The sequence below is a fragment of the Conger conger genome, chromosome 10 (genome assembly GCF_963514075.1).
Source record: "Conger conger chromosome 10, fConCon1.1, whole genome shotgun sequence".
NCBI lineage: Eukaryota > Metazoa > Chordata > Actinopteri > Anguilliformes > Congridae > Conger > Conger conger.
Genome location: NC_083769.1, coordinates 1,127,438 through 1,153,365, shown reverse-complemented (window position 1 = coordinate 1,153,365; position 25,928 = coordinate 1,127,438). Strand labels below are relative to the sequence as shown.

At 41.1% G+C, this 25,928-nt stretch overlaps 1 protein-coding gene across 2 annotated transcripts; it reads right to left on the bottom strand.

Moving 5' to 3' along the window:
* Nucleotides 1-551: 551 nt before the first annotated feature.
* Nucleotides 552-21,053, bottom strand: LOC133139318 (leukocyte surface antigen CD53-like). 2 transcript variants are annotated; one of them, XM_061258772.1, is made up of 9 exons: nt 20,475-21,053; nt 17,660-17,729; nt 13,870-13,950; nt 10,886-11,074; nt 9,263-9,337; nt 5,070-5,177; nt 4,692-4,799; nt 3,753-3,836; nt 552-1,408 (listed from the first exon to the last, which is right to left on the bottom strand). In XM_061258772.1, exons 3-9 carry the CDS (start codon nt 13,933-13,935, stop codon nt 1,340-1,342), a joined length of 699 nt encoding a protein of 232 aa, XP_061114756.1. In that variant the 5' UTR covers nt 13,936-13,950; nt 17,660-17,729; nt 20,475-21,053; the 3' UTR covers nt 552-1,339. The 2 variants fall into 2 exon arrangements, with proteins under 2 accessions (XP_061114756.1, XP_061114757.1); XM_061258773.1 differs by lacking the exons at nt 17,660-17,729; nt 20,475-21,053 and adding an exon at nt 17,543-17,643.
* Between the last annotated feature and the right edge of the window lie 4,875 nt (nt 21,054-25,928).

The window sequence follows — 25,928 nt, the reverse complement described above, 5'->3', positions numbered from 1 at the left end:
TTCATAGTGAGCAGCTTAATTTCTTTGGTAGGAATACCAAAGCTGAATTATTCCCACTATCACCAAACATAACGGCATCGGCTGCATGTTTTCCATATTCGGTTGATTTCTGTCATTTGTATGTGAACCTGCAAATGGCTTGTGTACATTTTCTGGCCCATGAATCAAGACTACGCTTGCATATGTGCACTGTGCAAGCGAATCGTCCCAAATAGAAAATGAAACAAAAGTATCAGACACACTGATTCTGACTTGGCAAACAGACTAATGTGTAAGAAAACTACTGAAGGCACTTGAATAAAGCAGCATACTGAACACACAATGGACACTTAACTTTCCCAACTGATGGAATTTTATCACATTTTTCCTTCTGGCATGGAACTGCAAACAAAGAAATAACAAGCTTTTATTGTTAAAGGTGAATTCCTCCCCAAGTTACAAAGCCAAATAAAGGATTGACAAATTTTTTTTAAAAGTGACCCATAGTCCAGAAATCAATTCTGCCAACATATTTTCCTTTATTTTATTTTATTGTTTTACACAAGATGTGTTACATTACTATTGTAATGCAGTTTGAATATTGGTATTTTGAATATTAATGACAGTACAGTCTAAGTTTGAATAAACAAATAAAATAAATGAATAAAATGAATTAATACAATAAAAGTAATCTCAATAAGAACAATACTTTTCACGTAAAGAGATAAATAATTTCCATTCAAATATCACGCACGATTTCTGGGGGGTGAAGTGCAAAAATGTTTGACAAACAAATTTTGTTCTAAAGCAGTGTGCAGATGAATTTTGCATTCTGAGAAGGCTCAGATTTTGGCGAGCTACCACAAATCCATCTTTAGACGTGTGCTGTTCACATTCAGCACAACTGCAGCTTCATATGGTGCTAATGTACATATAGTCTAGTTTTTAGCTAATCTAAGCATTAGGTACATTCTAGTGGTAGGAAAATGGAAAGTACTCCTTGGCTGAATGGCTATGTTGTGTTATGTTACGGTGCAGCAGCAAGAATGGGGATTTCTGGGGCTGCTGCCTAATAACTTATTCTGCTCCAATAAGTTGAATTAATAATTTTCTGCTCTATCGTTAATCAAGGAATATACATAACAGCAATTTGAGAGGAATTTGTTTTCTTGTTTTCATTTCTTTTCTACCCCCATTTTAAGCTTTGATCAATGATTGGGACACATTAATTTATCTTTAATGAATGGGTTTCCCTTTTATGCTAAAACACTTATCCAGATACTGTTCTGTGACTGGTCACTGGATACACATCTCTGATTGGTTGCAGACAGTAGGAGGGAGGAGTGTGTGGAAATAGTGTTCACTTGTATCCGAGCCCAGACCGACCGAGGCGACAGAACAAGGGAATGGTGAAACACAGGCAGAGGAACTGTAAGAAAAGAAACGCTTTAATTAAGTCAAATTGCACAGTGTGTAGGTTCATAAACAGAAAGAGACATTGGGCTCATTCCAGCCTTGTTTTATCTGTCCTTGTCTCATTGATCCTAGAATTACCTGGAAGTCTGCAAGATAAGGACATTCCAATCTGTTAAATGCTCCTTGAAGGAGCTAGGAGCAAGGATCTTGGTGGCTTTTTGACAAAGGAAACATGAGTGCATCCTTTGTTGAAATATTTTTTCAGAGTGTGTGATTTATAAATGGTTGACCTGTTGATCCACCTTTCCATTATATTACATTATATTATTGGCATTTGGCGGATGCTCTTATCCAGAGTGACATACAGTTGATTAGACTAAGCAGGAGAAAAGTTAAGCTGCTAAGTTGGCTTCACTGACTCACAGACCGTTGGTAATTGAAGAATGAATGTGATTAGATAGGACACATCCAGAACAAAAACAAAGACACGTGGGATCGCGTTATGACATTCACATTTTAAGACCTTGCATGTTACCGAAGAAGGGATGTTGTCATATTGATATATTACACGGGATTAAATTCCTCCTATATATACTATAATTTTAAGGGGAAAGTAGCAAAGTTATGTATTATCTTGACTTGGCCGGGGAGTGGTTGTTGTGTTTTCTCATATTTATTTATTTATTTATTTATTTATTTATTTTTGTGGACAAAAACGGCCAAACGCTGGAAAACGTGCCTGATAACTTTAAGCCCTGTATATGTGTAACTCACTGAATTATCCACCGATGAAAACATGCTGGGCGGCACGGATGGTGCAGTGGGTAGCACTGACAATCCTCCCCTGGAGCAATGCAGGGTTAAGGGCCTTGCTCAAGGGCCCAACGGCTGTGCGGATCTTATTGTGGCGACAATGGGATTAGAACCACCAACCTCGTGTGTCCCAGTCATTTACCTTAATCACTACGCTACAGGCTGCCCCCACATCTCCCACATTTCTGCCATATCTGTAATTGACATGGCAACTGTCAAACTGATGCTTGCAAGAGCATCTGTCAATGGGTGGAGCTAGGAGCAAGGAAATTAATCAAGGAAAAAAAGCCAGGGGCTCATGGCTGTGTCTCAAATTGCAGACTTGTGTACTAGTTGTAAATAGAGCGTTAATCAGGAACGGATGTTAACAGTCATGTTATACCACCTGTTGTTTGGATCTAATTCTAGGTACTGGGGAGTCTCCTGTACTCTCCTGTTTAGTAAGGGGAGATCTATTGTGCTCCCTGTAGAAAAGACGCTGATGCATGTGTAACAGGTGAGGAATTGCGTCCGAGTTGGGATTTGAACCCCGGCCTCTCACGTGTCCAAATATTTGTTGAACGAACGCGTTACCAGTCAGCTAAAGACAAACTCGTCTCTAGCCAAGGGCAACTTTCTTTCTTTCTTTCTTTTTCTTTCTCCACTTTGTGGAGGTACTTTTGGTATACTTTTCAGAAGTAAACTTAGAAAATATTTTAGTTATAGAACACATTAGTATACTTTTTAGAACTTAACGGTACAATAGGTAATTTCAACGGTCAAGAGAGGAATTACACCAATGAACACCCTCAAACCACTGTTCATCCTTCCCACAGTCTATGAATATAACGCCTAATATAAAGCATTATTATACAGTCCAGTGTTCTCATGCACTGTTTTGGAAAGCTGACAGTGACAAACCCGACAGAGCCTTCCGTCTTTTTGTAGTGTTCTAGTAAGAACATTTTTGAACAGGTGACTTTATGAAATGTTGGCGCAACACAACACAACACCTATTTATATTTTTGGTCTTTTTAAAGTTTTCACTTCAACTATATTATGAGCAAGCAACTTATTTGGCTATATAACTCCCTAGCTATATAACTACGATATGATAGTCAACCACAAACGATGCAACTGTTTGAGACAAATGAAAGTTTAGCTAAACACGCATGATTGAAGTTATTTACGAAAAAAAATGTAGTTTTTGTTTGTTCATTTACAGCTACCTGCTACTAGATACACTAGTTATATTGAGTTATCTAATAACTCATCCCTGGGCCCCTCAGTACTTACAGTGTGAGCTCACCACCAGGGCCCCCAGACCCCTCAGTGCTTACAGTGTGAGCTCACCACTAGGGCCCCCAGACCCCTCAGTGCTTATAGTGTGAGCTCACCACTAGGGCCCCCAGACCCCTCAGTGCTTACAGTGTGAGCTCACCAGAGAGTCAGAAAGCCCACGATCTGGCCCTGAATGACACTACAGAAACCATTGAAGGTAGGTGCTTGTGGTTAATTCCATGTGTGTGTTACATTTTCTTGAATGACGGGATTAGTGTCGGTACCTGAATGATGAACATGGTGACAACTCCAGCTCCGGTGCTTAGGAAGTTCCTTGCAAACCAATTCCTCAGCTTCATGTGGCAGCCCTGAGAGAGAAACCGTACAGCAGAGCTGAGAGAGAGAAACCTGACAGCAGAGCTGAGAGAGAGACCTTACAGCAGAGCTGAGAGAGAAACCGTACAACAGAGCTGAGAGAGAAACCGTACAGTAGAGCTGAGAGAGAAACCATACAACAGAGCTGAGAGAAACCGTACAGCAGAGCTGAGAGAGAGACCGTACAGCAGAGCTGAGAGAGAAACCATACAGCAGAAAAAGTGAATTGTGAGTGGTGTGAACCATGCCACACTGCATGCTTCCGAACTTTCTTTCTCAAAGAATCTACTGATCTAATGTAACTGAATTGGTCTAAACAACTCAACACTGACTGACTTGCATTAATACATGAAATCTGTGGTTTCTTCATGGAATAATGTGTTTCAGTAGAATTTAAACAGGTCCCATATTATGAACATAGTGTGTGATTATGGATGGCGGCGGTGTGGCATCAGGGTGGGAATAATGTGTGTTGGTGGGATGAGGACCCTTTTTTTGCTTGAGCCCCTGCCCCCAAAATGTCTGTGCATGTCTGTGTTATTAGCAACCTGCTTACATTTTCTTCAGTCCTGTTGCTTTTGCCCCATTATGAAGACCAAGGTGGTTTGAAAACCTTATTTTTTAAACTTTTTCTGCCAATCAAATTACTCAGCACAAAATATTGCATAGTCGTGATGATGAGCTTATTAAGTTGTTAAAGAATCTGCTGCATGGTTTAAAAATTAACTTTTAGTTTGACTTTTTGGACCTTTTCCTTTTTTTGGTAAGTTGAACAACTTACCTAAACAACCCTAAGGCAAAAACAATTTAGTAATTCACAATGACAGGATGATGTATTGGTTACCCACCTCTTGCCAGCTCTCCTGAGGGAAGCTAACACAGGGATCTGTGGTACAGCAGGAGATGGGAACATGGCCTTCCCAGTCAGAGACACCATGGACTCCACAGCACCTAAACTGAAAACAGCAGCACTGTTAAATCATGGGGATCATGGGATCCAGCTTGGTCTTGGGAATCTCTGCATGTGCTGGCTTTCATTTCCAACCACAATTGCTACCACTGAATTGTGCCATATGATTAATTATTTGAAATTGGAGACTGTGAATGTCTACTGATGACTGACTTTCCCCCTTTTGGTTACCCAGGACTGTAGGTGAGGTCAGATGCTTTTTTTCTGTATATAAATAACAAATTATTTATTTACACTGGCTGTACTGAAAACTCACAATGCTTTGGACTGCATCAAAGTCATCCTTGAGTGTCTCGTTGCCAGTTTCTGAGTCCTTGTATGTTTCCAGGCTGCGCAGTAGATCCTTTTCAAAGAATGTGTCTATCTGTAGAATGAACAGAACAAACACCTTTAATGTCCCAATTGTTGTCATGCTATCTTGCCCTGGTTGTAGTATTGATTGCAGTGTATTTTACAACTGGATCAGAACAGAACTATTAAAACCCCTTCACAGGGCTGCATATGACATCACATAATCACTCAGATTTAACAATGACCTTTTTTTCATTTATTGTCCTGTGGTTTTGTAAAATCTTCAGAAATATGCCATTTTAATTCCAACTTAACTAGACTATTGCCGGATTGGTGCAAAATGAGAAATGAGAAAAGGTTGGTTTCACACTGCAAAAACAGCTTTTGCTGTCCTCCAGGTATGTGATTTTGTTTGTGTATTAAACTGCCAAACTGTACTGCACACAACTGTACTGACACAGTCCGCAAAATTGTAAACATACATCACCTGTGAGGGAGCGGGGGCGAGAGACCAAGAGCAACCAGGACGGGATCACAAAATTACAAACAATAAATTGGATAACCACTGATATAATCTAGGAACCTCTCACGAATGTGGCGAAACTCCCTGGCGAAATGCTAACTGAAACAAAACTGCAAAATCGGTCAAACAGGCTATGTGCCGACTAGCATGGAATGCCTGAAGAAACAGGCGAGTCTCGTTTGAAAAAATAACTGAAAAAGGTAAACCAAAAACTCCCCGGGTTTCTGCCAACGGAAAATTAACTTGAGAGCTAATGTTGGTCAGGGAAAAACAAGATTCCTCAATGGAAGAGTCTCGATAAGGCTAAACCCCAGAAGTAAACTCTGCCGCTCCTCTGAAGTGGAGAGGGCTTAAGAACCCAGAATATGGAAGATCCAGGGGGACCACCCAACCAAAGAAAAGCAGAACTACTAGTCCCTATGCTCCCAATTGATTCTGAAGAGGTTCCTGAATGCCTTTCAAGACTAAAAGCAATTCAGTCCTCCAACTACCTCTCAGTGTATGTCTCAAACATTATGCCCGTGTGACAAGCGACACTTGGCTGTCGCTGCCACACAGTTCTGTGCTCGCTACGGATTGGATACTGTCTCAGTGCTATCGGGACTTCCGTCATTTCTAAGATGGCCTCATTGAACTGTTTAATAATAAGTGACCTTCTAGCATATCTCAATGCCATCTAGTGACAACCAGGGGGAACGGTTTCATAAAGGGAAATAAACAGTGTCAGGGACAACAGTGTCTTAAGTACAAGCAAAACACCAGATTTAAGGTTAAGTTAGGGGGATGACATATAGGCCTGCGTACCGTATATAAGCCACCTCATGAAATCATCCTCAGACAACACAAATTCTCAGCTGTTGTAAACAAGCTTCTTGTCAACAAATAAGCCATCTGTGTAATAAGAGCATTGAGAAGGGAACGTGTTTTTTTTTTTTTTACTACAAAATCTTTTAATGTTATCTTCATGAGCACATCCGATTTAGTTGCGATGGAATAATTTACCTCCAGTGATTAACAGAAGTGCAACTTGCAAAGTGGAGCAAACCCTGAAAATACTGTATTGCACTCTGTCTTTTTGACAAATCCCTAACTGCTTGCTCGCTAACTGTATAGCATTGCTTTTTTATATTATTTTTTTCAACTTCTACAGTAGTCAGGAGTACTTAATGTAATCATTACAACTTTCAGATAGAAGCCTTGGCAAGGAATGTCACATATGTAGCCTATGTTTTTTAAACTAGTCAAATGCAGGCGGAAGCAACTTTGAAAAAGTTAATGAAGATACAATGCTAAGATTTGGGGAATCGATGGGAATAACATTTTTGCTGCAATTTTAGATGATGGGAATGTGATATGGATAAATAAACCATTAACTGGCCTGGCAAGCTATTGCTAACCAAACTCACCCTGAAGAATCACCTATAATTCACTTTGTTAATCCCTTTCATGAATTTAAAAGCCTCAATCAAATCCCTCCTAAATCTCTTTTTACTAAAATGAAAGAGATTAAGCATCTTAAGTCTATCCTCATAGCTCTTATCTTTCATGTATGGAATCAATCTGGTTGCCCTTCCCTGAACCTTTCCAGTGCCTCTATGTCCTTCTTATGGTGCGGTCCCCAGAACCGCACACAGTACTCCGAGTGTGCTCAAACAAGAATATTGTATAAGGTCAGTATAACTTCTGTAGACTTACACTCGATACTCCTGGCTGTGTATCCTAGCATCCTGTTTGCCTTTATTACTGCGACCGCACATTGACCAGAACCTGAAAGGCTTTGGTCAACTATTACCTGCAAGTTTTTTTCAAATTGAGCACAGTTTTGTATCATCTGCATGAGTCATGAGTAAGCCATTTATTCCGTGTGTACTGCAACTTCGTTTAAATATTCAGCAATATGCGCGTTTGTAAATTCCCACACTCTAACCATTGCGTCTCAAAATAATACATACTACATACCTGATGTGTAGTGGCGTAGCCAGGATTCTAAAACTGGGGGTCCTCGCACAATAAATATTAGCATACTGTCTCTACAAGCAGAAATAAAAAGCTAAACAGACCAACTCGAAGAGCAAGTGTATTTCTTACGATCATATTGGTAAATATGTGTGCTGTATTGCAACTTCTCTCTGTTTTGTCTGAATATTCAGTAATTTTTGTAAACTGAACTTGCACTATAAGAAGGACATAGAGGCACTAGAAAAGGTTCAGAGAAGGGCAATCAGATTGGTTCCAGGTATAAAAGATAAGAGTTACGAGGATAGACTTAAGATGCTTAATCTCTAAGATTAGTAAAAGGAGCCTAAGGGAGGATTTAATTGAGGCTTTTAAATTAATTAAAGGGATTAACAAAGTGAAGTATAGGGGGATTCTTCAGGTTGAGTTCGGTTAGCAGAATGAGAGGAAATGGAAATTGGCTAAGGAGAAATTCCGTACAGATATTCGGAAGTATTTTTTCACACAGAGAGTGGTCAATGTGTGGAATAGCTTGCCAGCGCATGTAGTGGAAGCATGAACACTGGGTGTTTTCAAGACTAGGCTTGATACGGTGTTAGATTTTATTTAGCTTTTAGGCAAATTAGGTGGTAGGTACACTTAGGGGTAGGGAAAAGGCAAGCATTGCTGGGCTGAATGGCCTGTTCGCCATTACCTGGAAAAAAATTGGAAAATTTGGTACTAAATTGGGAGAAAAAGGGAAAAATCATGTATAAAGATGGTCCCATGCAGCACCCTCTGTAGATCCCCAACCCTGTTGGCTAATTTTCTTTTTACTTTTTGGCCACCACCAAAGAAGGTATGATTGGAGAAAACGGTGAGGCCTTTGTAGAGAAGAACACATTGCAAACTGTGAAGCATGGAGGTAGATCCATTACATTACATTAGTGGCATTTGGCAGACACTCTTATCCAGAGCAACATACAGTTGATTAGACTAAGCAGGAGACAATCCTCCCCTGGAGCACTGCAGGGTTAAGGGCCTTGCTGAAGGGCCCAACGGCTGTGTGGATCTTATTGTGGCTACACCGGGGATCAAACCACCGACCTTGCCACCCCCCATGGAGCCTTTTATTATTTTGAAACTGTAAAAAATTTAAGTAAAAGGAAAAATGTGAAGAAATGTGTCATGTTTAACATTATTGTCACATTCTGTGTTTTTCCCTAATTAGTGTTTTCTGTTTCAGGTCACGCACTTCCACGTTATTGTCTGTTCTGTAGTTCTCACTTCATTCATTTATCTCACCTGTGTTTCATTACCGTTGTCACATTCTATTTTGCGTTGTTGGTTTCATGTTTTGTCCCAACTCCCGCTCCGTACCCCTCACTCCATTCATTAATTTCTCCTGTGTGTAATTCCCTCATCTCCACTCTCACACCTGATGGTCATTTCAGTTTAGTTCACCTGTGTTTATATACTTACATGTCCACACCTTTACTTTCCTAGATTTTTATGTGTAGCCTGCATTCTCGCAAGCATTTTCCTGACTGTCTACTCCATGTATCAACCCATTTCGAGATAAGTACACTTCTGACACTGGATATTTTAATGTGTAGCATCACTTTTGGGGAGAAGTGTTAGTCACCATGATCATTTATCTAGTCTGCAATGCACCTTGCCCTTATTGGGGTTTCTCTTACCTCTCTGTTGAACACCAGCATGACACAGGCCATGGCTAACTCCACCAGCATCAGGACAAACAGCAGAATAAAGAACTGCAAATGACAGAGGAGACCAACATTAAAAAAGAAAGACAAGTATAGAGAGCAAAGTGAGTGGCATAGTCTGTAAAGCAGTGATCCCATCTCTATCTAACCCTCTACTGGGACAGTAGTGTAATATAATGGTAAGAGAACTGGGCATTTAACTAAAATGTTGTGTGTTTGATTCCTAGATGGAGTGATGTCTGCATTTCTTCAGCTTTGTAAAATGATTGTATGTGAAACTAGGCTGTTTAAATCTTTCTGAACTAGTCATTTTAAACATATGCAATATTCTTACATATATGCCCTCAAAACTGATCCCACATTGCACTATATGCAACCCTAAGTGAGTGGTGACAGATATTGTATGCAGTGAAAGCTAGAGATATAACACACAGTGAAAATAGAGTGGTTTTCCCTAAAGAGAACTGTATAACACTCTATGGTTTCTCTTATAGACCGATAGAGTTGTGTAACACTGGTTACCCCTATAAAGAGCCATGTAACAGTCTGTGGTTTCCCCTATAGAGCTGTGTAATAGTCTGTGGTTTCCCCTATAGAGCTGTGTAACAGTCTGTGGTTTCCCTTATAGAGCTATGTAACAGTTTGTGGTTTCCCCTATAAAGAGCTGTGTAAGAGTCTGTGGTTTCCCCGATAGAGCTGTGTAACAGTCTGTGGTTTCCCCTATAGAATGCTGTGTAACAGTCTGTGGTTTCCCTTATAGAACTATGTAACAGTCTGTGGTTTCCCCTATAGAGCTGTGTAACAGTCTGTGGTTTCCCCTATAGAACACTGTGTAACAGTCTGTGGTTTCCCCTATAGAGCTGTGTAACAGTATGTGGTTTCCCCTATAAAGAGCTATGTAACAGTCTGTAGTTTCCCCTATAGCGCTGTGTAACAGTCTGTGGTTTCCCCTATAGAGCTATGTAACAGTCTGTGGTTTCCCCTATAGAGCTGTGTAACAGTCTGTGGTTTCCCCTATAAAGAGCTATGTTACAGTCTGTGGTTTCCCCTATAGAGCTATGTAACAGTCTGTGGTTTCCCCTATAGAGCTATGTAACAGTCTGTGGTTTCCCCTATAAAGAGCTATGTAACAGTCTGTGGTTTCCCCTATAAAGAGCTATGTTACAGTCTGTGGTTTCCCCGATAGAGCTGTGTAACAGTCTGTGGTTTCCCCGATAGAACTATGTAACAGTCTGTGGTTTCCCCCATAGAGCTATGTAACAGTCTGTGGTTTCCCCTATAAAGAGCTATGTAACAGTCTGTGGTTTCCCCTATAGAACTATGTAACAGTCTGTGGTTTCCCCTATAAAGAGCTATGTTACAGTCTGTGGTTTCCCCGATAGAGCTGTGTAACAGTCTGTGGTTTCCCCTATAGAGCTATGTAACAGTCTGTGATTTCCCCCATAGAGCTATGTAACAGTCTGTGGTTTCCCCTATAGAGATATGTAACAGTCTGTGATTTCCCCCATAGAGCTATGCAACAGTCTGTGGTTTCCCCAATAAAGAGCTGTGTAACAGTCTGTGATTTCCCCTATAGAGAGCTGTATACAGACTCACAGATATGAGCATACAGCGGTTTTCTCGCAGGGCTCCCAAGAAACCCAAGTAGCACACACAGGTGACGATGGTGCCGGTGACCACCAGGGTGTTGGCTGGGTAGATCGGCCAGAAGGAGATGATGAGTGAGCCAAACCTGGAGTTCATCATCATGAAGATCCCAAACGCTAGCACAAATGCACCACAGAGCTAAAACATGAAACATCAAGTTTTAAGTTTAGTCCACATCTCTCAGCTACTTCCACAAGTTTCTCAAATGAATCTATTAAACCACTGAAGTGGGACCTTCAGTGTTTTTTCACAGTATTCACACACCAGAGAGATCAAATGGAACAAAACAATGAGGTGTTCAATCTTACATCTCTGACCTTCACTGGTTGTCGGAAGTAGTGTTCTAAACTACACTGCTCAAAAAAAATGATGGGAACACTTAATCATCACAGTGTGACACCAATTCAGTTAAACTTCAGGGATATCAATCTGTCCATTTAGGAAGCACAAGTGATTGTGAATCAATTTCACCTGCTTTGGTGCAAATGAAAGAGACAACAGGTGCAATGGAGATGCAAAAGCAAGACAACCCCCAAGAACGTAATGGTTTTAAGCATGTGGTGGCAACAGACAATTGCTCTCTCCTTATCCTTCCTGACTGATTCTTCTCTAGTTTGGTGTTCTGCTAGTGTCCTTCTCACTACTGGTAGCATGAGGCAGTACCTGCAGCCCAATGAGGTTGCACAGGTAGTCCAGCTCCTCCAGGATGGCACATCCATACATGCGGTCACAAGAAGGTTTGCTTTGTCTCCCAGCACAGTCTCAAGAGCATGGAGGAGATACCAAGAGAACAGCCATTACACAAGGAGAGCTGGACAGGGCCATAGAAGGGCATCAACCCAGCAGCAGGACCGGTATCTGCTCCTTTGTGTGAGAAGGAACAGGAGGAGCACTGCCAGAGCCCTACAAAATGACCTCCAGCAGGCGACTGGGGTGCATGTTTCTTACCAAACTGTCAGAAATGAGGGTGGCATGAGGGCCCGACGTCCTCTAGTGGGACATGTGCTCACAGCCCAGCACCGTGCTGCTCGATTGGCATTCACCTGAGCACGTGACAGGTGTGAAAGAGTCTGGAGATGCCATGGTGAACGTTATGCTGCCTGTAACATCATCCAGCATGAGCGGTTTGGTGGTGGGTCAGTGATGGTCTGGGGAGGCATATCCTTGGAGGGTCGCACAGACCTCCATGTCATAGCCAACGGTACCCTGACTGCTGTTAGGTACCAGGATGAAATCCTCAGACCGATTGTCAGACCTTACGTTGGTGCAGTGGGCCTTGGGTTCCTCCTGGAGCAGGACAATGCTGGCTTCATGTGGCAGAGGGTGTAGGCAGTTCCTGGATAAGGAAGGCATTGATGCCATTGACTGGCCCTCACCTTCCCCTGACCTAAATCCAATTGAGCACCTATGGGACGTTATGTGTATTAGACGCCGCCAAGTACCGCTAGAGACTGTCCAGGAGCTCACTGATGTCCTGATCCAGGTCTGGGAGGAGATCCCCCAGGACACCATCCGCCAACTCATCAGGAGTATGCCCAGACGTTATCGGGAGTGTGTACAGGCCATACACACTACTGAGTCACTTTATGAGTTGCCGTGATAAAGTTGGATGTGCCTGTGATTTCAATTATTTACTTGGATTTTCGGTGTGATTTTCAATCCAGCCCTCAATGGGTTGATGAGTTTGGTTTCCTCTGACTGTTGTCATGTCATTTTGTTCTCAACAAATTATACATTACATTACATTATTGGCATTTGGCAGACTCTCTTATCCAGAGCGACGTACACTTGATTAGATTAAGCAGGGGACAATCCTCCCCTGGAGCAATGCAGGGTTAACAGCTGTGTGGATCTTGGCTACACCAGGATTAGAACCACTGATCTTGTGTGTCCAGTCATTTACCTTAACCACTACGCTTCAGGCCGCCCCAATGTACAATACAATGTATTGATACAATGTACATCAGTAAAGAGTAAAAAGTGTTCCCTTCATTTTTTTTTGCAACTCACAATGCAACATTCTCATTTCAAAATTCTACATTGAATTGCTGTGGGCATGATGTTGTAAAATTAGGTAGAATTTAATATGGATGTAATTGGGAACAGGGTATTTAGAAAAAATACTGAAATACAGTGGTTTCATGGTTCATGAGGTGGTTTGCTTCCACAGCAAGAATTTCACTGGCTGGGAAAAAATAATTGCGAGGTTCTGACAGTAGCAAGATTGCCCATAATCCATATTGGTTTAGGATTTGCTTTTCACACAACCACCACCAGGTGGCAAATATGAGCACTCGACTCCACAGCTGTTGTGAGCCCACCCTTGCCGGTGTAATTTACTGAGGCCTACTATTTATTTTCTTTAAATGTCTTGTTTTCAGTGAAATTATCGTTAATTTATACATGGTAGAACAGTAGCTAACATACAGTGTGACTAGTGTTAACCATATGTTTTATGCATAGCTTTATCATAAATCATAAAAAAACTACACAGAGCTGAGTTCTGCACTGACCCAGTGATGGAAATATACCAGTAACATTACTTGTTAACTGTTAATTAACCAGCTAATTAACAACATTGGTGACATGTTTTGACATCCATTTACATGCATAACAGATTTTAGTATGAGAGGTCCCTGTATCATTCATTTGTTTGTGTCATTTATGTTAAAGTGGTAAACCCCTCACTTCCGGAAACAGACTTTTCAGCTCTATAATGATAATGCAAGCTCCTTATGATGAAAAAGGGCACTGCTGCCCCCCTACTGTCGGAACCTGCAAGTGCATCAGACCACTGCAGATTAGAGTGCTCACATGTGCCACCTGGTGGTGGTGGTGCAATAAGTCATTACTGGGGCAGCTGCCTGGTAGATCTCCTGAGGCAGAAATGCTAAATGAAACACAAAACCATTGTAATAGATGAAATGACCTACCCAGCACAGGAAGTTGAGAAAACACATAGTGTTTTTCAGGCACCGTACACAGCTTTGCCGTACCATCTCAGGGATGTTTCCCTACAGAGAAACAATAAACATCCCCCACTTTAGCTAAATTTGTGCATCACACTTTGTGCACATTCCACTTTTTGCATTGCATGATTATAATCATTATATAATCATATAATATAATGATTATAATCATTATATAATCATATAATATAATGATTATACTCTCTCTGTAATCTCTCTGACCGACTGTTTTACTCTTTTTTGCAACCAATATTGATTCTGGTAAAGGCAATGTTCTATCTTAACAGTGGCATGCATTTTAATATACAGAATGTACTGCATTAGGTTCCACTATGAAAATCATGAAGATTTTTTGACGTCACTATATACTGGGCTGCAAAATTATTGTTACGCTTAATAAAAATGAAGATAAAAGGCTGCAGATAATGAAACTCATGTTTCTTAGTTTTTTATTCAGTAATCAAATTTTCTTTGAAAAACATTGGTGTCAAACATATTGGTGTCAAACATATTGGCACCACTAACAATTACTGTAAATTACTGCAAGAGTGCTCCAGGGGCACTATTCAACATTAATCGCAATAAATTCAGCAAAGTACTAGGAAATCCCAAGCATATCAAGTTCTGCATGGAGGAATTGTCAAACATCCCCATTTTTGCCTTACCAGGGGTGTTTACGCAAAGTATTCAATCAGTAATTGTGAAACTATATTTGACCAGTGTGTGTGCAACTTTGATTGATTCCACTGAATCCTTAATTCTTTAATAAAACACACTACACATGTTGGAAAATAAAGTTAATGTCAATTACTATTATATTTAGTTTAGAGTATTTTTGCGCATATTCATCAAAGGTGCCCCACAATAATATTCAAATACACAAATACACAAAATCATTTCTGAGCCTTGAAAATATATAATATTATATGATATATTGTAATTGCATTATACACTCACTGAGCACTTTATTAGGAACACTATACTGGGTAGGACCTCAAAACAGCCTCAATGCATGGATTCCACAAGATGTTGAATAAATGATTACATTATGCAATTTCTGCAGATTTGTCAGCTGCACATTCATGCGGTGAATCTGCCATTCTATCACATCCCAAAGGTGTTCTACTGGATTCAGATCCGGTGACTGGGAAGATCACTGAAGAACATTGTCACGTTCATGAAACCAGTCTGAGACAACTTTTTCTTTGTAGCATGGTATATTATCATGCTGGAAGTAGCCATTAGTAGCTATTGTAGCCATGGATGGATGCAACAACACTCAAATAGGCTGCATTCAAGCCTAATTTTGGTGAGCCTGTGCCCACTGTAGCCTCAGCTTTCTGTTCTTGGCAGACAAAAATGGAACCTGATGTGGTCTTCTGCTGTTGTAGTCCATCCGCTTCAAGGTTTAACGTTATCTGAGGTACCCTAGCCTTTCTGTCAAGTCAAACCAGTCTGGCCATTCTCTATTTACCTCACTCATCAACAAGGCATTTCTGTCCCTGGATGTTTTTTGTTTTTAGCACCATTCTGAGTACACTCTAGAGGTTTTTGGGTGTGAAAATCCCAGGAGATCAGCAGTTACAGGAATACTAAAACCAGCCCATCTGGCACCAACAATCATGCCACGGTCAATCACTGAGATAACATTTTTTCCCCTTCTGATGGTTGATGTTAACATTAGTTGAAGCTCCTAACATGTATCTGCATACGTTTATGCATTGCACTGCTGCCACATGATTGGTTAATTAGATAATCACATGAATAAGTAGGAGACAGGTGTTCCTAATGAAGTGCACACACACTCACAACAAGCAATGTATAGAGTATGTTTGACTCACTTATCAGGAGAGCTGCTTTGGTTTGCTTATTTTATTTCTTTAGACGAGAAACACCTGAATGCCCTCTGATGACCAACCTATACTGACAACTCATTAGAAACTTATCTTAAATATCAGAAAATATCATTTGAAAATAATATTTAAAAAACTGCAGAAAGTAAACTATCTTCAGTTTTAAAAATAAAGTTCCCTCCATTTCTTGGAGGAGCAAGGTCAATTAATTGATTTTTGCTGCAAACTGAAGACAATTGAGTTTGATCTCAAAATATGTACATGAGAAGACGGATCCAAATTTCAGCTTTTATTTCCTGGTATTTTTATCTAGGTTTGTTAAACAACTTAGAATATATCACCTTTTGTATCAGACCACCCAATTTTTATGTGAGCAAAATTATTAGAACATGTGACTCACAGGTGTTTCTTGTTGCCCAGATGTGTCCTGTTAGATTGATTGGTTAAACAATAAATAGTTAATAGCCTGTGAAGACTGCATTTGTATTAGAAAAGATCCAGACCAGAGAGAAAAGCAAGTCATTTTGAAGCTTAGAAAAGACGGGAATCGATCAGAGCCATTGCACAAGCATTGGGGATAGGTTGTACAACAACTTGGAATGTCCTGAAAAATAAAGAAACTGCTGGCATACTGAGCAACAGAGATCGAACAGGTTGACTAAGGAAAAAACAGCAGTTCATGACATCAGTCAGTGACATCGCATACAATCTCCACAGGGCAACAGTGAAGGTTTCTCAATTAACTGTTCAAAGAGAGCACCAATATAAAGGCAATACCACTCTTCCGTATTAAGAATGGGAAGGCAGGATTACAATTTGAATTACAGAGATGAGCCATAAAAGTTCTGAAACAATGTTTTATGGACTGATGAGACCCAGATTAACCTGTAAGTGATGGAAAGGCCAATGTTTGGAGAAAGAAGGGATCTGCTCATGATCCAAAACATTATCTTAGTGTTGGACTACACTAAGATAAGTGTAATCTTATTGTATCTTCTGTTATTGTGCCATAAGTAAGCAAGTAACTACATATACAGTAGTGGCTGAAATCCTGTCTGTTTATATTGTCTTTGCTTTTCGCTCCTCTTGATATTTTTAGTGGCAGCTGCTGAGTGCAGGCCTGTGTTTTTAGTAAACAGATGAAAAAAGCACTTGCAGTAATACTGTGCACCTTTACTGAAGGGAATTAGTCCATTACATTGCATTATATTAATGGAATTTAGCAGACGCTCTTATCCAATGGAGGCTGTTCAATTGTAAGAAATCTTGTAATTTGTTCCAGTCATTGGCTGCCAGGACTGCACTGTAACTAAGCATGACCGCACAATAAACTAACCAAGACCACATTGTAAACTAACCTGGATTGCACTATAAACTAAACAGGACCATGATATAAACTAATCAGGAAAACACTAGTGATAAGGATGAGGATCGGGGTGGAATCGGCACCAATCTGGTCTGCATGGTGTTTGGTTCCAGGGAATTAGACACTGTCATTAATTAATTACAGTAAATATTATAATCATTATTTAAAGGCCATTCAAAGTTCACGATAAAAAAATTATATCGAGTATAGCAACATGTTATGAGTTAGTATATCAATATTTTTTTAACTAGCTGCAGGGAATGTACTGTGAAATGCAATAGTTGCACATTAGAGTGATTTAGTTAATCTAATCAGATTTTTTGGAGTCAGATAATAAGCCTATTCTACGTAGTTTTAACGGATACATTTAACTATAATCTAAAGGTTATGTATAAATGAAGATTCTTATGAAACATACCTCAGTGCTGCCAATTCTACAATGAATTAATCAATTAAAGTCTATAATATCCAAGAGTTGGTGCATGATTAGAAGGCTTTAGAGACACAGCTGTCAGTTATAGAAGTAAGAACTTACCTGTCCTCCTGTGTCTGTAGGCAGAGTTCCACAGCAGAAATCCACAGTGGCTGGCCTCAGCCCCGAAGTGCTGTAAGCACAAACATAGGGGCGGAGACTATCTTCATGGTAATGATGAAAACCAGTCAGATATTCATACTGTATAATCCCTACAATTTCCCCCCAGGGGAACAAGTCCTTAGTTCCAATATAAAATTATTTTTTCTGTCCTTTAAAAGCATGAATGGAAAGTTGGACTAAACCTTGATCAGAATCAAAAGCAGATCAAGGGCCTGTATCACAAAGCAAGATTACTGAGTTAGCTGGACGCAGACTAAAAACACACCTTTTCAAATTGTACCTTAGTCTTCCCTCCTGATTTCCCCCGCGCCCTTTCTGATATCCCTATCCCTCTTGTCTAACCCCCCACCCCAAAAAAAAAGAAAAAAGATTGCACTTAGGATGACTATATGTTTAGAACAACACTTCATGTGTATTTTACTAATTATGGATGTGATGCCTTAACTTGTGGAAGAACCTATGCACTTGTAAATCGCTTTGGATTAAAAGCATCTGCTAAATGACAAAAACTTAAATGTAAATGTAAAAAATGGATAACTGCACAGAGTAAAACCCACAAAGCAGGATTACTGAGTTAGCTGGATAACTGCACTGAGTGAAACCCACAAAGCAGGATTACGGAGTTAGCTGGATAACCGCACTGAGTAAAACCCACAAAGCAGGATCGCTGAGTTCGCTGGGTAACTACACTGAGTGAAATCCACTAAGCAGGATTACTGATTTAGCTGGATAACTGCACTGAGTAAAGCTCACAAAGCAGGATTATTGAGTAAAAAGAGCTGTTCCAGGTTTTACTCAGCACAGTTATCCACCTAATTCTCTAATTCTGCTTTGTGATACAGGTCCCAGAAGTGCCTTTTGGCTCTAAATCACCATCTGCACAAAGACTTGAGTTAAGTGAGCAAAGACATCAGTCAAATCAGTTGTTAGCTGTAGTATTTCGCTGCCACCTAGGATATCACAGGGTAAAGGAAAAGTTTGTTTGATATGTCAACAAGCACACGTCAAAACAACAGATACTTGTCCCTATCCAACACAAAGAGACCAGCTCTTCCCAGAGGGATTGAATAACACAGAAGTGTTTGTGGACACATACTGCAGATCTTTACTAGTGCTCTAGTGGTGTACCATCTGTAGTGCGTTATTGTCGAGTGGCAGCTTGAATTAAGTAAAATAACATATAGTACAGAAAAGATTATATATCAACAGGCTGTTTAAAATGTGATGGAAAAAGAAGTTAATGAATAAACTATTTGTTATTTGGCTTTCATCCAAAGCGACTTACAGTTGATTAGACTAAGCAGGGGGCATAACATAACATACTGTAATGTAATGTTGAGAACAGGCCATTCACCCAGCAATGCTCCCCTTTTCCTATCACTAAGTTTACCTACTGCTGAGTTTGCAAAAAAGCAAAATAGCATCAAGCACCGTATCAAACCTGGTCTTGAAAACTTCAAGTTCCTCCTGTCCTTCTGTTCTGGCAAGCTATTCCGCACAGTGACCACTCTCTGGGCCTCATTTATCCAATTAAATTCCCCCTAAACTTTTCAGAAATGCTTTTGCACAAATAAGGTGGAATTCAATCAAAGTTTTTGGATGTCAGTTTTGTTGTGGGAGCCGAATTAACTTCACGAGTGGTCTCAGCTGTTTGTATCATGCGTGGAAATGAAAGCGCATGTCACAGGTGGGGCACAGAGGAACCAATAGCAGACTCAGGGGTTATGAGAAAATCGCAGGTTTAATTCAAGCAGATGAAGGGGCAGACAGAGCGTAATCAAAAACAGGCAAAGTTAAAAAACTGGGAGGTCAGTCCAAAGAGGGCAGAGGTACAGAGATCACAATGTACTCCCCTCCAGCTGCTCCCATAGTGGTTCCTTCCCAATGGGTCTGTCTTAAGTGGACTACCACCAACTCTCTGGGAGGGGGGTACTGGGAGCTGATTTTGGCTGTGTCATGAGGTCTGCTGTAAACTGTTTTCGTACCACGGCCAGGCCGTACGGGGCGGCCTGTAGCGTAGTGGTTAAGGTAAAGGACTGGGACACGCAAGGTCCGGGGTTCGAATCCCGGTGTAGCCACAATAAGATCCGCACAGCTGTTGGGCCCTTCAGCAAGACCCTGCATTGCTCCGGGAGAGGATTGTCTCCTGATTAGTCTAATCAACTGTACGTCGCTCTGGATAAGAGCCAAATGCCAATAATGTAACAATGCAGGAGAAGAATCCAGAGAAGAGCCAGGCAGGAGTCAAAAACCAGAAAAATCTATAACAGTGAAACCAGATAGAATGCCACAAGGGCAGAGGTATGGGGACAAGGAGGCTAGAACAAGGGGGAAGGAATACAAGGGCTCAGAGCTCAGAGTCAGGAAGAGACAAACTAGCGAAGAGCAACTGAGAAGGACAGGTATAAATACACAGGGGAATGAAACAAACTAGGGTTAGGGTTAGGTATTCAGATTACATTTATTGGTTTAATAGAAGATTAAAGCATGGCTTACTTCCAGAACATGGCAAGTTCAAGTTAATTATAAGAAAATGTTCTGTTTCCATTTCAAGCTGCCCCCTGGAGACGACAAAGCCGAGAAACTGAATGGAGGGTTGGTGAAACTTGTCAGACGTGTTTGACGTGTTCTTCCAGGGTAGCAAAGAAAATCCAGGTAAACAAACACGAAACGGGAGATCAATTGATATTGTTGATTAAGTTCTGCGAGACAGCTGGAGCATTGGTGAGCCCGAACGGCATCATTAGGTACTCACAGTGGCCACTCGGGGTATTGAAAGCAGTCTTCCACTTATCTCCCTTGCGGATGTGGACCAGGTGGTAGGCGTTGCGGAGATCAAGCTTGGTAAGTACTGACACTTCTGCAGGGAAGAGAAGGCTGAGGAGAGGGATGGGGTAGTGATTCTTCATGGTGATGTCATTCAGGCCACGGTAATCGATGCAGGGGCAAAGGGAGCTCTAGCCCAACTTTTCCTGAGCACCCCCTCCTGGCCCGGAGCTCCAGCCCAAGACCAACCATGCACATCCCTCCTGCCAGCTGTAGCACCAAGCCTGTCCCCTTGCCTGATAGTTCCTGCCTCATTTCTGCTTCGACTTTTTAATTGGACATTTATATACTTTTATTCATCTGTTTGTATTTAAAACCATTCTTTCAACAAACTGGTGTCAACCAGCAGTTCCCTTACTGAGTCAGCTTCTGCTCAAGGATTTCCCTTGCCACTGTTACCCTAGGCATACACTTGGGGCCTGGTTTCCCTGTAAAGCTGCTTTGTGACAAAGGCCCTTTGTTAAAAGTGCTATACAAATAAAAATGCTTTGTTTTTTTGATTGGTATTTACACCTAGATGTGTTAAACTACATAGGATATATCACCTTTTGTATCAGACCACCCAATGTTTAGGTGAGCAAAATGTGACTGAAAGGTCTTTCTTGTTGTCCAGATGTGAAGACTGCATTTGTTAGAAAAGATAAAACAACATCAAGACCAGTGAGCTGTAATTGGGAGCCTTTTTGAAGCTTAGAAAAGAGGGGTAATTGCACAAGCATTTGGGGATAGCTTGTACAACAACTTGGAATGTCCTGAAAAAGAAAAAAACAGGTTGACCAAGGAAAACAACAGAAGTTGATGACAGAAACATTGTGAGAGCTGAGAAGAAAAACCCCAAAACATCAGTCAGTGACACCACAAATAATCTCCACAGAGCAGGGGTGAAGGTACCTCAATCAACCATTCAAAGAAGACTTAGAGAGCAGCAATATAGAGGCTATACCACAAGACGCAAACCACTCATCAGGAGTAAGAATCAGAAGACAAGATTACAATTAGTAAAGAAGTACAGAGATTAGCCACAAACGTTCTGGAACAAAGTTTTATAGACTGATGAGACCAAGATTAGCCACTGTCAAAGTGGTGGAAAGGCCAAAGTGTGGAGAAAGAAGGGATCTGCTTATGATCCAAAACATACAAACTTATCTGTGAAGCATCTACTTACCAACCAGATGTCATCCTTGATTGTCCTGGCTTGAGACTCCGCTGCTGTTGCTGCCCAGACTGCCAGTACTGCTGTCACACAGTGCCAAGCCCTGGGGTGCTACTCAAAAGTGTTGGGATCCTGTCGTACCTTCCTTGCCCAGTGCTCCCTTGTTTTCAAACTGCAGCCCTCTTCTTTTCCTATGGAGAGGGCTAAAGTAGCATATATTATTACCTTTCTGTCTGGCAAAGCATGGTCCAGGGGAAAAGCATTCTGGGAGTCTGAAGATTCAGCAAACACTTTGTTTCAGACCTTCAGACCGTCGCTGCTGAAACCAGACCAGACATCTCTAGGACACAGCTGCTCGTCAATTTCTTGGCAGGAACAGCGCAGCGTTTCAGACTCTACTGAGCTTCATCCTCAGACTCTATTGAGCTTCAGCCTCATCTGGATGGAATAAAGCAACACTGTATGACACCTTTTTACGTGGACTGTCAGACAATTAACAATGTGTGACCTGCCCCAGGAACTGGATGAATTAGTGGATCTGGCTATCCGAGAGGACACGTGTCTGCAGGAACAATGGACCTCCATGGCATCCGCCATCACCTACTTTGATTTCTCGTTGGCGCGGTGCTCCGGTGTTCACTCCAGCACCCACACTTGAACCAAAGCAGATCGACTGTGCCCGCAGGAACATCAGCGCCAGGTTTAAGAAAATATATTTATTAAACAAACGTACAAACACAAAACAGATATAGGGTTGGACTAACAGGTGGTTAGTAGGGTAAGTTAGTAGGTTATGTGTGTGTGTGCGCGCGCAAGCGCGCGTGTCCCTTGAACAAAGGAAAGGTAAAAGTGGGTGTTAGTATTAGCTGTGAGAAGAGCAACTACTTGCGTGCAATTCACAATATCATCTAAGACTAAACTAAACACTGGCTATACGCATTGGATCCAAAAGACAATGCGCGATGGTGCTGTGAATGCTGTCCTGGAGAGGTGCGCAAAGCTGCCGTACACCAGCTTCCACTCGCTATGGGCCTCTATGTTACTGCAAGGTAAACTAGGTATGTCTGTAGGCCTGGTGGTGCTCTGTGCAGAATTCAGCATCTGTCCGAGTCTTGGAGCAGATGAGGTGAAGAGAAGACCGCCGAAAGAGGGTGCGAAGAGGTGAGAAGAAGGGCCAATCCCATGTATGCCTTATACGGGGAAAGTCCCATTACGGGATTGGCTGAACCAAGATAGACATCATGTTGGGTGGAATTGTCCTGTGGGATTGTGGGAAATGTGGTTCCTACAATGGCGAACTGCAACCAAACTGAATTAGGCGAAAATACCCCATGGGTGTGAATGTTTTGGTACGTCCCATGAGAGTAGCCAGTCGTAGATAGATAACGTCATCTTTGTTGCGTTTGGTACACAAAAAAGACTGTGCACTCGTAACTACAACATTTGACAAAAAGGTTATAAAAAGCAGCATGTCATCATTTGCTGATGATACGGAGCCTTGCAAGTTTATGGTTGCAGAATGCTTTAATTAGCTCATTTGCTGATATGAAATTGTCGCTGCTGACGTCTATGAAATGCGCAAGCAGTATATGGGAAATGCTATTCAGCCTGACAGCGACTTTACCTCCCCATATTTACAGCTTCATTGTCTCTGACTTGCATCCAGCTCACATGAAGATTCAACTGTGACCACAGTCACTGTGCGACATGCAGGCAGAAATGAGATTGGTGCAGAATTACAGAGGACGCTGCTGTCCAACACATAGCTTTGGTTTATGAACCAATCTCAGTTTGTTTGCCTTGCAAGTGTAGCCACTTTCTTATTATTTCTTTAATGAGTAGACTGGACAATGATGTGCTGCATCAAAATGTATTGTAGTGCCATCTGCATAGAGTGCACATGGATGTATGGATCAGCTCAGTGCAGGGCTCTTTTAGGCTACCTTGCATCACATGCGTACCAGAAAAAAAAAAAAAAAAAAGATTGAATACAAGAGGCTGCACTAGCTACGGCGACACACACAAACACACAAACTCGCCCAGTTACAATGATACATAGCGGTCTTAAAAACATTTAAGAAATAAACAAATCACAAATGCGTGGATTAGCTCAGAGCAGTGCTCTTTCAGGCTACCTGCCAACGTGACAAGCCACGGCAAATCACTCATGCTTAACACAAAAATACTAATAAAGCCAATAATTTTAACAATTGCTTTTCATAAGTCATACTACCAGATTTGTATGCTCAACGGTAGTTCTTAAAACTAAGGATGTAATATAGTATTGGCCACACGTTGATATCGCGGCGCTGTTCCGAGATAAATGAGTGACGTCTTTTCAGTGCGGAATCCTTAACTATACGAAATCGCCTGGCGCGAATGGGCGCCGACGCACGTTTCGGTAAGTCTATCTAAATAATTATTTTACTACTAACGGGTTCCTATATGATATTGATATTGTTCAGGTATTCCCACAATATTTTCAATAAAATTGCCTGTATATTAATCAGTTACTGTAATGTATTATTATTTTGAATGTCCCAATTGTTCGTTTATGTGGGAAAATTACAGGTAAACGGGATAATGTCTCTGCCTGTCTGTTTCTCAACGGCGTAGCCAGCTGCATTAACATGCTATCACATTAGGGTTTAAAATATCATCATCATTAATAATAAATGCCAATTTGTATCTACGCTTGATTCACTGTGTCATGAAGGCTTAGACATACAATGTATTATTGTAACTCTAATTTCACTGCTATTGTAAAAGCAATAAGTAGTGCCAATGCCAATTGTTTACTGTCATAGGCCTAACTTACTGTCATTCAGACATCTTATTTTTGTATATGTTCCTTTATTTATCATTAATATATTATTATTATTGTTGTTCTTAATTTGCCCATATTTTGTAGTTGCCCAGCTAAGTGTTATGTTCCTGTGTTCTGTGTGTTAATTTATCATTGTTTATTATCATTCTTGTAATTTATTATTATTCATATTCATGTCTGGGATTCTGTTTACATTCATTAGTCTTTGCACTCGTCTTCCCCTGTGATATCTGAGTCTGAATGTTTTCTAGCCCAGTCTAACGCATCTCCAGTTTCAATTCTGTTCTGTAACTCCGCCTCCCTATTCTATCACTGATTACTTGCTTAGTTTCAGCGAAGTATTCGCACTTGTCTCTTCGTATCTCTGCATCTCCTGATTCTCTGCAATTGTCTACTCCCTAGTCCGGAGCCGTTTGTATTACATGTGTGTCTTTGTGAATCCAGTCCGCGTTTTCATTTCCCCCTCGTTATTGTGCTATTACCCTTTCATGTGTCTCACCTAATGTTCAGTTGTTAGACCGACCTCGCTCCCATGCCCCGCCTAGTTTGTCTCATTCCCCTGTGTATTTCTACCTGTCCTTTTCAGTTGCACCCTGCTAGTTCGTCTTGTCCTGTTTTTTGAGTCCCAAGCCCTTTTTTCCTTCCCCCAGTTCTAGCCTCCTTATTCCCGAGCCTTGTTTCCCAAGCCTTGTTTCCCGAGCCTTGTTTCCAGAGCCTTGTTTGTTTGCCCTTGCCGTGTTTCTATTTGGATTTCCTGTGTTTGACCCCTGCCTGCTTCCCTGGACACTTCTTTGGTTGTTGTGGATATCTGTACCTCTGCGTTGTTGGACTGACCCCCTGGTTTTTGACCCTGGCTTGTTTTTTGACTCCACTCTGTCTGCCCCTGATTTTGCTATTAAACCTGCCATTTTTTATTCACCCCTGTCTGCTTTTGGTTCCTCTGTTCCCCCTGGCGTAACACTAAGTACTTAAATAATAGAGCAGTTTCCACAATAATTATATTATACAATATTTACGCCCACGTTACCTTAAATTATATGAATGTACAGTAAATACATATACTGATTGTTTATTTGTTTAGTATGTAATAAATTGCAATAATTGATCTGATGTCAGTACTTGTAGAATTTTCCATATTTTGATATACACTGCTGTTTGCACAAACATACTTCTGTACTATCCATCCATCCATTATCTGAACCCGCTTATCCTGATCAGGGTCGCAGGGGGCTGGAGCCTATCCCAGCATACATTGGGCGAAAGGCAGGAATACACCCTGGACAGGTCGCCAGTCCATCGCAGGGCACACGCACCATTCACTCACACACTCATGCCTACGGGCAATTTAGACTCTCCAATCGACCTAACCTGCATGTTTTTGGACTGTGGGAGGAAACCGGAGT

Excerpts from the sequence above, each read along its gene's own strand:
- LOC133139318 (XM_061258772.1), bottom strand. The coding sequence starts at position 13,935 with ATGGTACGGCAAAGCTGTGTACGGTGCCTGAAAAACACTATGTGTTTT. Across the intron at positions 4,800-5,069 it reads TTGATGCAGTCCAAAGCATT|TTTAGGTGCTGTGGAGTCCA; the intron begins GTGAGTTTTCAG and ends TGCTGTTTTCAG. Across the intron at positions 3,837-4,691 it reads CTCAGGAGAGCTGGCAAGAG|GGCTGCCACATGAAGCTGAG; the intron begins GTGGGTAACCAA and ends TTTCTCTCTCAG.